The sequence below is a fragment of the Bos grunniens genome, chromosome 13 (assembly GCF_055505025.1).
Source record: "Bos grunniens cultivar Pamir isolate PY7600 chromosome 13, Bosgru_T2T1.0, whole genome shotgun sequence".
Lineage (NCBI taxonomy): Eukaryota > Metazoa > Chordata > Mammalia > Artiodactyla > Bovidae > Bos > Bos grunniens.
In genome coordinates this window covers 8560777-8575080 of record NC_141177.1, presented here as the reverse complement: position 1 = coordinate 8575080, position 14304 = coordinate 8560777, and the positions used below count along the sequence as shown (strand labels likewise).

At 53.8% G+C, this 14304-nt stretch overlaps 1 protein-coding gene across 1 annotated transcript in view; it reads right to left on the bottom strand.

The window, feature by feature from the left end:
• Nucleotides 1-863: 863 nt before the first annotated feature.
• Nucleotides 864-14304, bottom strand: part of CDH22 (cadherin 22) — an 82904-nt gene continuing 69463 nt past the window's right edge. The window contains exons 8-11 of the mRNA XM_086330830.1: nucleotides 13429-13550; nucleotides 13194-13311; nucleotides 5787-6038; nucleotides 864-2174 (exon numbers count right to left, since the gene is read on the bottom strand). Coding sequence (XP_086186956.1) covers nucleotides 1600-2174; nucleotides 5787-6038; nucleotides 13194-13311; nucleotides 13429-13550 — 1067 coding nt within the window. The 3' untranslated portion in view covers nucleotides 864-1599. The remainder of the gene's footprint in view (nucleotides 2175-5786; nucleotides 6039-13193; nucleotides 13312-13428; nucleotides 13551-14304) is intronic.

Genomic DNA, 14304 nt, shown 5'->3' with positions numbered 1-14304 from the left:
TGTTGGCAAATGTGGAGGGAATTAATGAACGTTCCCTGGGAGGGTAAAAGAAAAAGACAAGTGAGCATTTATTGAGCGCTTTCAGTGTGGCAGCAAGGCACGGAGATCAGAACTTAACATTCATCGTTTCCTTTAAGTCTCTTAACAATCCCTTAAGGAAGGGACTATCATTAGCCTCATTTTACAGATGAGGAAACTGAGGCTTCAGCAGTTGAGGACCTTGATGAAGGATGCCTACCTAGCAGGAGATGGAATTCACAGCCAATCAATGCAGAACGAATGAATCACTTGGGGACAAGGGTCTGAGGGCAAATTACCTGTATCTTATAATCAAATGGTTTTAGAACTGGAGGCTCTTAGGGATGACTTAGCTCTGGGGTCCTTAACTTGGGGTCCATGGCTGGGGAAACTGCAGGGTCCCAGACCAAATAAATAAGGTCCTCAGGGACTTCCCTGGCAGTTCAGTGGGTTAAGACTCCATGCTGCTGATTGAAAGGGAGTGTGTTTGATCCCTTGTCAGGGAACTAAGATCCCACATGCTGTGCAGTGCAGTCAAAAGGTAAAACTAAAATAAAATAAGGTCCTCATCACACCCAGTGGCTTTCAACTCCTCCATCTCCCAGCAACCCTTCCACTTGATCTAAGTCCTGGAGCTGCCCGCCTTGCCCTCTCTTGGCACCCCTGGCCAGTGTCCTATTCCAGTGTTGCCTGAAACGCCAGTCGCTGGGAACGTCCCTATGTCCCCCCCATCCTCCATTCAGAGCAGGAGCACCTTTTCTCTTTCCTTAGAAACGTAGAGAAAGTGGGGAGAGAGCTCAGCCTGGGAGACAGACATGTCTGGCTTCTAATAACGACAAAAAGAATAATAGTATCAAAGGCTAACATTTATTGAACACCTACTATGTGCTAGGCACTGTCCTAACCACTTGGCACATATGAAACCTTTTTATCCTCAGGACTCTCGAGGTAGGTTCTGCTAATTTGTCTCGTTTGACACAGGAGGAAACTGAGGCCCAGAGAAGGGAGGTGACCTGCCCAAGGCCAGGTAGCCAGTAAGGGCCGTGGCTCCACCGCACACTGGCCAGGTGTCCTTGGACAGGTCCCAGCCACTGCTCTGGGGGGTCTTTTCCCATCTGTTACCTTCAGGGCTCCACCTCGCGGTTTCCATGACGACTAAGACGGTCTCTGCACAGTCCCAGTACACAGTAGGCGCTTAGTAAATGAACAGCCCTTCTTTCCTCTTAACTCTGATGGGGGGATACCTGGGGAAGGGAGGGCACTTAGGCAGCATTCTCCCTCCGGCTTCTCCCCCAAGCCAGGAGGGAGCCACGCCCCACCCAACCCCTCTCTCTGTGTAACCCCCAGAGCCAAGCGGCGCCCGTTCTCGGGGCAGTTTTCGTGATGTTGATCCTAATTCCCGCACCTCTGGGCGAAAGCTGCCCACTCTCTCGGGGAGGGATGCCGTCGGAGTGTCCGCTCGCGTGGCCCCACTCCTGGCCGCCCTGGGAGGGTGGGAGGTTTGGGAAAGGGGGTGAAGCAGGGGACGGACGTGCTTTGTCCTGGGGGTGCAGTCGGGTCCCGGGCGGCAGGGAGGGCGGGCTAGGAGGCCGGGGCCTCGTCGTCCGGGCGGTGGCCGGCGTAGAGGGCGGCCAGGGGCCGGAAGCGGGGGCCCCAGCCGCTGAGATAGGCGAAGTCCTGCTCGGAGCCCGACGAGCCGCCGCTGTGCAACGAGCTGAGCGAGGCGGCCGGCGAGTCCGCGCCCTCGAAGGCGTAGGTCTGGAAGGCGTCGTAGGGTGGCACCGACGGGTCCCCGTCCGCCAGCGCCACTTTGCGGCTGATGAAGTCCCTGAACACCGAGAAGTCCGGCTCGGGGCTCGGCGGCCCCTGCGGCAGCGAGTGGCGCTCCGAGGGCAGGCGCGCCTGCGGGGGGCTCCCCGCGCTCCCTGCGGAACCCTCGCCCCCGCCGCCGCCGCCGTCGCCGCCGCCGCCGCCGCCCTTGAGCTCCCCGAAGTCGTAGAGGCTCCGCAGCGCCGACATGTCGTAGGCCTCGGTGTCCTGCTCGCCGCCGCCCTCGTCGTTGTACTTGATGACGTTGTCCCGCATGTCCTCGTCCTCGTCTGAGCTCAGGTGGCTCTTGTGGTGGCGCCTGAGGGTGAGGATCAGCAGCACCAGCACTGCCCGGGAGAGAGAAGCAGGTGCCCGTGAGGGCCCAGCCCCACCAGGGCGGTCCAGGGAACCACCCGTCTCCTGATGCCCAGCAGAGCTGGTTCAGCCTAAAAGCTCATGCAGGTTTCCTAGATTTCTGTGCAAAAATACCTTTCTCACAGTCTGGACAGAGCTGGCTATCTGGATAGGTAGTGAGCTGCCCATCTTGGGAGGTGTGCAAATCAAGGCTACACCACCACTGGAGGTGGGGACAGAGAGCTGGAGTTAAGAGATTTCATGTGTGTTTTAGGGCTGGACCCAACCTCTGAGGTCTTTATCCTCAACTCTATGAAGATACATCCCCGTGAGGTCTCTGGGGGCTGGTGGGTGGAAAGAGGGTAGCTAAGGTTTGGGGGAATGAAATGTCCTTGACCCTGACCTCTCTCTCACCCTATCCTTCTCTGTCCACTCCAGAGGCCCCGATCAGCCTGTTAGCCCTTTGGGTCTCAGATCCAGGTATGTCCTGCAGGAGCCCTTGTCTGAGAGCTCCAGGCCAGGCTCAGCACCATTACCTCCAAGCTTCCCCGGTGAGGGTTCCTCTCTATCGCCCTGCTTGGGTCCTTGGATCAGCAGCATGGGCAACTCCTGGGAACTTGTTAGAAATGCACGTTCTTAGGTTGTGCCCTAGATCTACTGAGTCTGTTTCAAAAAGGTTTCGAAGTCATGCCCAGGCAGCTCAGGTCTGAAAGCCACGGCTCCTTCATAGCACAGACCTTGCCATATGTTGGTCTCATCTCACCTCAAATCTACACTCTGAACTGCCCTGGAGGACCCGGGGCATGTTCCCCTGGCGGGGTGCCTCGCACGCACGCAGTAAGCATGAGAAGTATGCTTGTTGAATGAATGACTGAATGAAGAACTAGATGGAGACCTGGGTGTTGCAAGGTTGAGAGAATGAACGAATCGTCCCTTCTTGGCTTTCTTCAACTGTCAGAAAGGACTCTGCATGCCCTTCCTCCTCCCACCTCACTGATAACTTGTCTTCAACCTTCTAAGCAAGCTTCTCTTCTCCTCTACTCTCTGACTTCTTTTATTTAAAAAAAAAATTTTTTTTTTTTTTGGCTATGCCTTATGTGGGATCCTAGTTCCCTGACCAGTGATTGAACTCGCACCCCCTGCCTTGGAAGCAGAGTCCCAACCACTGGACCACCAGGGGCAGGAAGTCCCCTCTCTGATTTCTTAACATCAGATGTCCCAGGACTCAGTCCTTGGTCCTTTATCTACATCCTCTTTCTTGACGCTTTCCTTGTCTCGTGGCTTTAAATTCCAATTAGAGGTTGACAGCTCCCATACTGCAGCCTCCAGCCTGGACTTCTCCCTTGAAACCTAGATTGTCCATCCAGTTTCTGCCCCAACAAGTCCCAGGGGGTGACCAGAAGAATCACTAACTTAACCTGTTGAAATTTAAAATAATGATATTTCCTCCTTCCCACCCTCTGTCTCCCCACCTCAGCAACGGCAACCCCAACTTCCCAGTGACTCGAGGCTTTTCACCTCTTTCATTTACTGATGAATCCCAGTGCCTATAATTGAACACATGGGGGTGGGGCTCATGGATGGATACATTGGGAACTGATGAGCAAACAGAGAATTAGATGGATGGCTGGGTAAATGAATGGACAGAGATGCGCTGGGTATCATGTCAGGCACTGGATTTTTTTTGCTGCTCCATACAGCTTGGGCGAGGCCAGGGGCCAGAACCAGCTGCGAGGGCCATGGGGCAGGCTGCTGGCTCACGACCTAACAAGGTGGCCCATGACAGGGAAGGAGGGGGGAACCCGGGGACAGGTCGGGAGGGAGGAAAGGCATCAGGAGAGAAGTGGGAAAGATGGATGGACGGCTTCCGGAGCTGGAAGCCGGAGCTGCGGAGGGCGATGCCCGTGAGAGCAGATGGTGGGGAGCGCGGGCGGCGGGCGACAGATGTGCCAGGCCTGATCAGCTATTCCGCCCGTCACCTTTACAGCACTGATGTGCACTTTCTTCGTTTGTGGGCAATTAGGCAGAAATTTGTTTGCACTGCCTCGGAAAATGAAACCGCTGTAAAGTGCACCCTCTGGAAAAAGGGTTTCTGAGCCATGGGCTGAGGAGGGGAGAGAGAGGGGTGGGGGGGAGCCTCCTAGCTAGGAGGGGCCTGCCCATGGCCTCTGCAGGTCCTGGGGGTGGGCAGCGAGGCGTAGGAAGCAGCTGAATCTCCCAGGGAATCGAGCAAACCTGGGATCTGCCGTCTAGCCCTTCCTTGAGCTCCTCCAGCTTTGGCTATTCTGTGAAGTCCAGAGGTCAGGGCTGAGGTGAAGCCCTTCTGCTTCGACAGCGAGAGGTGGCACTGTGGCCACTGGGTCTAGTTGAGCTCCTGAAACTGGACCTCCTCCTTGGGGACACTTCAGGGGTTCAAGTGGCTACTGGTGCAACTGATACCAGAGTAGATTTTGCCCCCTCCCCGAACACCTTAAGATTTTACCCCAGCTGCCCCAAGATTTTGCCCCCAGTTTAAATTCCTAGCAGTGAAAAAAAAGTCGTGTCTGACTCTTTGCGACCCTGTGAACAGCAGCCCGCCAGGTTCCTCTGTCCATGGGATTCTCCAGGCAAGAATACTGGAGTGAGTGGCCATTCCCTTCTCCAGGGGACTTTCCCGAGCTAGGGATCCAACCCCGGTCTCCTGCATTGCAGGCGGATTCTTTACTTTCTGAGCCATCAGGGAAACCCAGATTTCCCAGCAGGTGGGGTACTTAAAGGAACAGAAAACACAGGCTGAAAAGACCTGATTTCAAGGAAGACCCAGTTAGAAGACTAGTTGGGTCCCCTTCTGCAAGCCACTTAACCTCTCCAAGCCTCAGTTTTGTCATCTGAAAAATGGGGCTGATACATCTGGCCGCATGGTTGTAAGGTTCGCAAGAGCCCTTTTTACTAAAAGTCCTACATAGAGAATAAAATAGGACAATAGACACGAGAGAACTTTAAAACACAGGCTTGGCTTTTAAAAATTAGGGGAGACTTTGGGCCATGTAGAGCCAGCTGAACTTAGTCTCCACTGGGTGCTGACCCCTTCTGAAGCTGGCAAAGCAGCTGCTCAGTACTTAGGAGATTTCTTAAAAGAGCTGCAGGTTAGAGCTTGGGGCTCAGGCAATTGGTTCAAGATGGAGCAGTGGAAAGACACGCCCCTATCTTCTCCTGCCACAGCACCAAAATCGCAGCTAGCTATTGAACAACCATTGACCGGAGGATGCTGAAACCCACTAAAAAAATCCAAAGACAAAGGAGAAGCTGCAGTGAGACGGCAGGAGGGGCCCAATCATGATAAAATCAAATCCCAAACCTGCCAGATGGACACCCCCCAAACTGGAGAACCAAAGAAGTTCTCCGCCTGTTGTGAAGGCTCTGAGTCCCACGTCAGGCTTCCGAGCCCCACGTCAGGCTTCCGAGCCTGGGGATCCTGGAAAGAACCTGGACCTCCATCAAGCCAGCCCTTCCTTGTGCGGACAGGAAAGTCAGACCCCCGCGGGGGCCGCTGGGGAAGGAAATCCGGGGCCCGAGGACCGGGGCCAATCAGGCAGGAGGGTGGGGCTGGCTCTTGGCGGACTCACCGACCAGGATGAGGACACAGACCAGGAGGGCGATGAGGGCGCCGGGGCTGAGGGAGGCGGCCATGACGAAGGCCGTGGTGTTGCAGGACTGGATGGCGCCCGAGCTGTCGCAGCCGCAGATGCGGATGGTCAGCGTCCCCGTACTGCTCAGCGTGGGCGGCCCGCTGTCCACCACCAGGATGGGCAGGAGGAACACGTCCTGCTCCTGCCGGTTGAAGCCCATGTGCTGCGTGTGCACCGCGGCCGTGTTGTCTGCTCCGGAGAGAGCGAGGGGCGAGTGACTCGGGGTCAGCCGTGCCTGTCCCGGCCCCTCCCGAGTCCACCTTGGGATCTGCCTCACTCTGCCCCCAGCTACCGCCTCCCAGAGGACCTGATCTCCCCCAATTCTGCCCCCCAGCTGCCTGAAGGTCCTGTCCCCAGCCCTCGAGCCTTCACTTCTGTCCTTAGCTGTTCTAAGTTTCTCTTACCAGCTGTCTCAAAGTTTTGCTTTCAGCTATTTCAAGATTCTGTCCCCAGCTGTGCCAAGGTCCTGTCCCCAGTTATTCCAAGATTCTGTCCCCAGCTGGGCCAAGGTCCTGTCCCTGGCTATGTCAACTTTTTTTTTTTTTGCCATGTGTCTCAACAGCCTTTTGTTGTTGTTGTTGTTCCAGATTCTACCACAGCTGTCAAATGCATCCTGACCCTGGGGTCCTGTGGTCTTGGGGTTGTGGCTTTCTGAGCTCTGACAACTTCTGGGTCATCAGAGAAGACTGGGAACTCAGACTGGCACCTGCCTTTGGCTGAGGGAGCTTGCTGTCAGGGGTCTCTTTAAGAGCTGAGCCTGGAGAGCTTGGGACATACCCTTGGGGCCTGATAAAGATGCCTCAGGGCACCAAGGTCTCCTCACCCGCCTCTTTCCTTTGGATGCACGTGGCCAGAGGAGACAGTGAACACACATGAGTCATACTCATCATACTGCTGCAGGCTGGCGCCAGGAGTGCCCATCAGGACTCGGGGGCCGGTGGAGAATGTGTAGACGTGCCCACTTCCCCTGGCCTCCTGACTCCTCCACCCCTCCCCTGTGTGGGTCAGGCCATCACGGACTGCCCCCTTACCCCGGCCCCCCATCATTTTGGTGGAAGTACTCAGAGCCCACCTGGCTGCTGGCTGTTGCCCCCACCCTTGACAGCCAGCCCCACAATGGGGGCCTCACTTCCTGCGAGGGGCCCAGGCTTCCTTCCTGAGTCCTTCTGTCTGTGTTCACAGGCTTCATGTAGGTCTCTCTGACCTCAGATTTTGGCAGCCCGGGCCCCTTACCCAGCTTTGTGTCCCCAGTTAACTCAGCCTCTTCCGTGGCCCCCATTCAGTGTTCCTGTCCTGGCCTTCCCCATCATGGACATAAAGCAGGAACTAAGAGCCCTCAGAAGGGCCAACTTGTGGTCTTGGGCACATCTGTGAAGTAGCCTGGAGATCCAACTGAAACAAGACTGGTCATGGGTTGAAGCTCATGTGATGGCCACATAGGAGTTCGTTGTGTGATTCTCTCTACTTTTATACATATTGGAAATTTTTCATTAAAATATTAATAACTAAGGCTGAGTCGATTGTGTTCTAGTTAGGGAAACTCATTTAGCTTCTCGGGACCACGGTTTCCTCATCTGAAACTGAGGAAAACAGCATCTCGCAGGTGTGAGGATGAAATGGTGTAGTTCACCTGTGCCCCGCAGAATAGCTCCCGCAAAGCAGAAACTCTCCATGAATGCTGGTTGTTCATTTTTTCTTGGCCCACCCCCACACGCCATACCCCACGCCTGCTCTCTGTTGAGGCTGCCCTGACTTTATTCACCAAGTTCCCGCTAGCTGGAACACCCTCTCCACCTTCTTGCCTGGGCAAATTCCTCATCCGTCATGCTCCAGCTAAATGTCACCTCCTTTCTGTGGCCTCCTTTCTCCGCTTCTCTGGGAAGGAAGGATTTATGGGTTCCCCCGCCCTGCTCTGACTATGCAGGTGCCACGCACACTTCTGTTACAGCACTTGTCATGCTGCGTTAAGGTAGCGTGTGCCTGTCTCTTCCCTGGCAGTGAGCCAGCCTGAAAGAATGATGCTTGAACGAGCCACATCTTTTAGGGGTAGCTGGTGGTTCTGGGTCAGCTCCTCAAGCTCTGGCTTCAACTCCAGCCTCCTGTCAAAGGGCAGTCAAGCCAGCTGTGACAACATCTGCCTTCCCCTGAGGATGAAAGGCTGAAGAGCAAGATGAGGGGTAAAGGAATAGCATGGGACCCCTTTGCATTGACTGCATATTTTTTAACACATCAGGGACTGGGTGGAAATGCTTTATCCTCACAAACATCAAGAGTTGTAACATTATTCCCATTTTAAATACGTGGAAGTTGAGGTTCAGAGAGAAGGGATTTGTCTGAATTTATTCTGTTAATTGGTGGCACAAACTATCTTTTCCATCCACCCATCTTATCATCAATCCATCCATCCAACTATCTGTCTTCCATTCATCTGTCCACCCATCCTCCATCCATCCATCCATCTATCCTTCAACCATCCATTCACCTATCCTTCCATCCATGCATCCAATAAATCTTTACTGAGTACCTACTGTGTGCTTGGCACCATGCTAGTCATAGGAGGGAAATAATGAAGACCTAAGTCAACCATAGTCTTGGATCTGATCTTAATGTGATAATATGAGAGACAAATGTTAATCAAATAAACCCACAATTCAGTCTACAATTGCAAACCATGAGGAGTGCTAAGAAGGAAAAGTATAGGAAGAGCATTTAACAGAGGATCTGACCCAGTCTGGGAGGTCAGGGAGAACTCGTTGGGTGAAGACATTATTGCTGAAGCCTGAACAATGAGTTCTAGGAGAGGGAATAGCCTATGCAAAAGTCCTGCAGTTGGAAAAGGCATAGGAACTCAAGCAGCGGAGAGCAGTCTTTTGTGGCTGGAGGGATAGGGTGATGATTAGAGCAAGTCAAGAAGAGGCTGGAGAGGGAGGCAGAGGCTCATTATAGAAAATCTTAGAGGCCATGGTAAGGAATTGCGTTATTTTCCTAAAGGCAATAGGAAGCGACTGATTGGTGGGCAAAGAAGCAACCTAGTGACATATCATCCCTCCATTCAACAGCAAATAAGAATTAAAGACCCTCTTTAGGTCAGGGTAAGCCTTCCCTGGCAGCTCAGTGGTAAAGAATCTGCCTGCCAATGCAGGAGATGCTGGTTTGATCCCTGGGATGGGGAGATCCCCTGGAGAAGGAAATGGCAACCCACTCCAGTATTCTTGCCTGGGAAATCCCATGGACAGAGGAGCCTGGCGGACTACAGTCCATGGGGTTGCAAAAGAGCTGGCCACGACTTAGCAATTAAACAAGAAGAAGAAGTCAGGATTAGTCTAGCCCCTGAGGAGAGAGCAGTGAAAAAGACAGACACAGTCCCTGCCTTCTCAGAGCCCACCTTCTAAGCAAGGGTGCCTCTAATCTAAAACACAACCGTGGGTGCGGAAGACCAGTTAGGAAGCTGTTGTATGTTTTAGATGCGAAATAATAGTGGTCGTGGAGGCACTGAGAAGCAGACAGATTTGAAAAATGAGTGGCTGGCTCTGGCTCAGCCTCAAATTCCCAAGTAAGAACAGAGGAGGAGAAAGTGGATATTTGTTTCTCAGGGCTGCTGTCTTTGACCACGGGAGCCATATGTTTCTGGAGCTCTGGTCCCTGCTACTGTTTCATTCCATAAGAGGAAATCCCTGAGCCTCCTTCCCATCCCTCTTCACTCCTCTCCTGGCAGCAGCTGGCTTCATCTGGGGAAGCCGCTGGCCACACCAGACCCCGACCCCACCCTTCTAGGCGGGATCTGCGCCCAGCACTGCATCCATCCATCTGGCCTGACATACATCAGTGTCAATCCCTGGCTGCAAAAGCAATATTTATAAATCACGTTTCCAAACTGGCTACAAATTTGTACAAAGAAACAGATGGGTTGGGGTAGCCGTTTGTCAACTGGGATATTTATACGGTGAGGAGGAGGGGGCTTGGCACACCGTGGGGAGGAGCTGGGGGGCTGGAAGGAGGAGCCCTTGCCTGCCTGTGCTGACCTCAGCATGCTGCTGCTGCCCTGGATCCCAGGGCTCAGACCAGGGGGTCACACCGGATGGGAACCCTGGCGGCCAACCCAGCCCCCACCCCTTGATCACAGAGGGGTAGTTGGGGCATAACCTCAAGCCCCTTGGGTTGGAAAGATTTGTGAACCTGGTGAGGTCAAGGGGTCAAGCCAGGGCTCCTTGTGTCTCCTATGCCCAGCTCAGGGTTCCACAGCAGTGATGAGCAGGCAGGGCAGTACTGGTGGTGAAAGTTGTTAAAATATCGAACTACTTCCAGAAAGGTTTAAATAGCCGTGACTCTGAGTCCCCCGATTGCTGCCCTGTTACCTCGGCCTCTCCCTCGAGCACACCCCCAACTTCTCTTTTTAAAAAAATTATGTATTTATTTTGGCTGTGCCTGTCTTTGTTGCCGCGCGGGCTTTTCTCTAGTTGCTGGGAGCGGGGGCTCCTCTCTAGTTGCAGCGCTCAGGCTTCTCACTGCAGTGGCTTCTCTTATTGCAGAGCACAGGCTCCAGGGCTTCAGCAGTTGCCGCTCATGGGCACAACAGTTGCGGTTCCTGGGCTCTAGAACACAGGTTTGATAGTTGTGGTGCATGGACCCAGTTGCTCCACGGCATGTGGGATCCTTCTGGACCACAGATCAAACCCATATCTCCTAACTTGGCAGGCAGATTCTTTACTGCTGAGCCACCAGCGCACCCCCACTTTAATACTATCAAGTCATTGATGGGTTAAAGCCTGTCTCCGCAGAGGCCCCAGGGTCCTACTCCAGGTTTATGATCAGTGTCCTGATTGGTTATCTGAGCTGCTGCTGCTGCTGCTGCTGCTAAGTCAGTTCAGTCGTGTCCAACTCTGTGCGACCCCACAGACGGCAGCCCACTAGGCTCCTCTGTTCCTGGGATTCTCCAGACAAGAATACTGGAGTGGGTTGCCATTTCCTTCTCCAATGCATGAAAGTGAAAAGTGAAAGTGAAGTCGCTCAGTCGTGTCGGACTCTAGCGACCCCATGGACTGCGGCCTACCAGGCTCCTCTGTCCATGGGATTTTCCAGGCAAGAGTACTGGAGTGGGGCACTGGTTGTTAAATCCGTTTAGGACTCCTGGAAATACACATGGGTCTGGCTCCAGAGGACCCGGAGGCCCTGAGGGAAGGGATGTCAAAGTCTTGGGTTGGTCGGGGGGTGAACCCAGACCCGTTCCAGGTTCAAAAGGAACTCGCACAGTCTGACCTTAGCGCCTCTCTGACTACATGTCCTCCAGTCCTGTCACTCACTCACCCCAACTATGGAGGTCTTGAACATCACAAGCCTGCTCCTCCTCAGGGTCTTTGCACTTGCTGTCTCCTGGACTTGGATCATTCTTTGTGCAGTTATCTGCATGGCTCACCCCTGACTTCCTTTAGATCCCTCCTCACTATTGACTCCTTCACAGAGGCCTTCCTAAGCCACCTTATTTAAAGTAGCTTCTGAAACTCTTGTGCTGTGCTATGCTCAGTCGCTTCAGTCATATCTGACTCTTGATGACCCCATGGACTATAGCCCACCAGGCTCCTCTGTCCATGGAATTCTCCAGGCAAGATTACTGGAGTGGGTTGCCATTCCCTCCTCCAGGGGATCTTCCAGACCCAGAGATCGAACCTGGGGCTCCTGCACTGGCAGGCAGGTTCTTTACTACTAGCGCTACCTGGGAAGCCCAGCTGCTACTCTTACCTTGCTTTATTTCCTCCTGTTTTGTCTAACACGTGTATGTGAATACCTACTGTGTGCCAGGCACCAAGGGTCCAGCACTGAATAGAAGTCCAAACTCTTGTGAAGATTGCATTATTTTTCCTTGCTGCCCACTTACCATCCTCATCATATTATTTATTTGTTTAATTTCTCTTTTCCCTCCCTAGAATGTAAACTCCATGAAGGCAGGGATTTTGTCTCATGTGCTGCTGCATTTTTAGGACCTAGAACAGCGCCTGGCATATAGACATATTTTCAATAAATGTTCAAGAAATAGTTGCTGAATGAAGGAGATGCCATGTTCTAGGTACTGACAATACACTTCGGTAGGCCGCATTTCACTGGGGCCACCTAGCTGCCTGGCAGGCATTTTCAGTCCCATTTTACAGATGGTGAAACTGAGGCAGACCTCAGGGTTGCACAGGAAGTCATGAACTGAGATTGAACTGAGACCCAGAGGTCCCTCACTCCCAGTGTGTTGATCCCACTCCCCAGTCTACCCCTTAAAGATTCAGACTTCAACTTCTTGATGAAGGTGGACCTGCAGGGGTGGGTTTCACAAAGGGGATCAGCTCAGGCTGGGTGGGGCAGTTTGCTTTCAAGGTAGGGAGAAGGAAGCACAATGGAACTGAGATACGTGTGGGTTTGAATCCAGCCTCACACTGACTCCCTGTATGACCCTGCGTGAGTCCCTTGTCCTCTTAAAGTCTCAGTTTCATCACCTGCAAAACGAGGGGACGGGTAAGAAAAACTGCCTCCCAGGTGACCATGAGGATGCAAAGAGAAACGTGAGGGGGCTAAAGCACTTTCTTTCCGGCTGTGCTAAGCTTCACTGCGGCACGTTGGCTTCCTCCAGCTGCAGTGCAAAAGCTTCTCTAGTCGTGGCCCACAGGCTCAGTCGTTGCAGCGCATGGGCTTAGTTGCCCCTCGGCATGTGGGATTTTGGACATCCGACCAGGGGCAGAACTGCGCCCCCTTAATTGGAAGGTGGATTGTCAACCAGAACCAGGGAAGTCCCAAGGGATAAAGCACTTTTAAAACAAAAGGGTGGGAGTTGTGTGTGTGTGTCAGTTGCTCAGTTGTGTCCGACTCTTTGTGACCCCATGGACTGTAGCTCGCCAGGCTTCTCTGTCCATTGGATTCTCCAGGCAGGAATACTGGAGTGGGGTGCCATTCCTTTCTCCAGGGGATCTTCCTGACCCAAGATCGAACCCAGGTCTCCTGTATTACAGGCAGATTCTTTACCATCTGAGCCACCCTGGATCCCTGGCTTATTCCAATCTTAGATCAGGGGCTCCTCCCACCCTGGAGCCCCACCCGCTCCCATTCTTCAGGTATTCCCTCTCTGTGTCTTTCTATCTACCCCTGTTACCCTGGAGCTGGCCCCCTCCACTCCACCAACCCACCTCTTGCTTGTTCTTCAGTCTGGCCAGCAGGCTTGGTAAGGGCTCCAGCGTGGCTCAGACGTTCTGTGTGATCTCGGACCCATCACTGGCCCTCTAGGGGCCTCCATAACATGGGAAGGGGGCGGGAGGCTAGGCTCCTCCCTCCACGAGTCCTGGGATTTGGGGTCCTTCAGAGGTCACTCACCTTGGATGTCGAGCAAGGAGAAATGCGGATTGCTGGGAGCTTCTGGCACCAGGCGGAAATAGAAGCGATGCCCACTCTGGGGCTCGTCTCTGTCCACCACGCTAATGGTCTGGATGAGCTGAAGGGTGAGGAGCGGGCAGGGGACCAAGGTGAGGCCGAGCCCACGCTGGCCTGAACAGAGGTTGCCCCAGCAACCTACTTGGTAGCTACCCCGGTCCCAGCCCCTCAGTGGTACCTGGCCTGGCTTGGCATCCTCACACACGGCTGCCTCGTAGGGTGTGGCCAGCTCTGGGGGATTGTCATTCACATCCAGGATGCGGATCCTTAGGGATGCCCGGGATAGCTGGGCATGATTGTCTGTAACAAGAGCACAGCAGTAAGGTGGGCGGCTTCAAGTGTGAGATCTAGACAGCCCCCCATCTCCTGCTAGAACATTAGGCAGTGGGGTCGCATTGAGAGATCTGTGTGTTGATCAAGCTGGACATCGGGCTAAATGGGTCACCATCACCATATCAGTGTTACTATCATCATCACCACCATTTGATTATCGCTGTAACCGTCGCCATAATCACCAGTCCCACCCCATCACCAACGCCATCACCCTCTCCACCGTTACTACTGCTCCCTTCACCATCGCCATTACCCGGAGCACTGCCACCAGAGCACTGCCACCAGCATAACTATCAGTACCACCGTCACCATCCGCCCCACTCTCGCCATCACCATGCCATCCCACCTCCTCTGTCCCCTCACCATCAGCAGGAGAATGATCACCAGCCTTGTACCCACTAGTACCGCCTCCCTCATCTCCACCATCACAAACACTAAGGCCGCCACTCACCACCCTTGCCAGCTCCAGCACCCCCCGACACCACAGTCACCGATGTCACCACCACCATCATCTCCAGGCATTCGCTTATCCACCATCTCTGCTACAGCCCCGCCAACACTGCCAGGCCCCGGCCCTCATCACCCACATCACTACCACAGCACCACCACCCAACCACACCACACTCAACACTGCCGCTCTACCCCTTCACCTCAGCGTGCACAGAATGCTCCTGGAGCATCCATACCCATCATTTCAGGTCTCCTTGCAGAAATCCGGTAG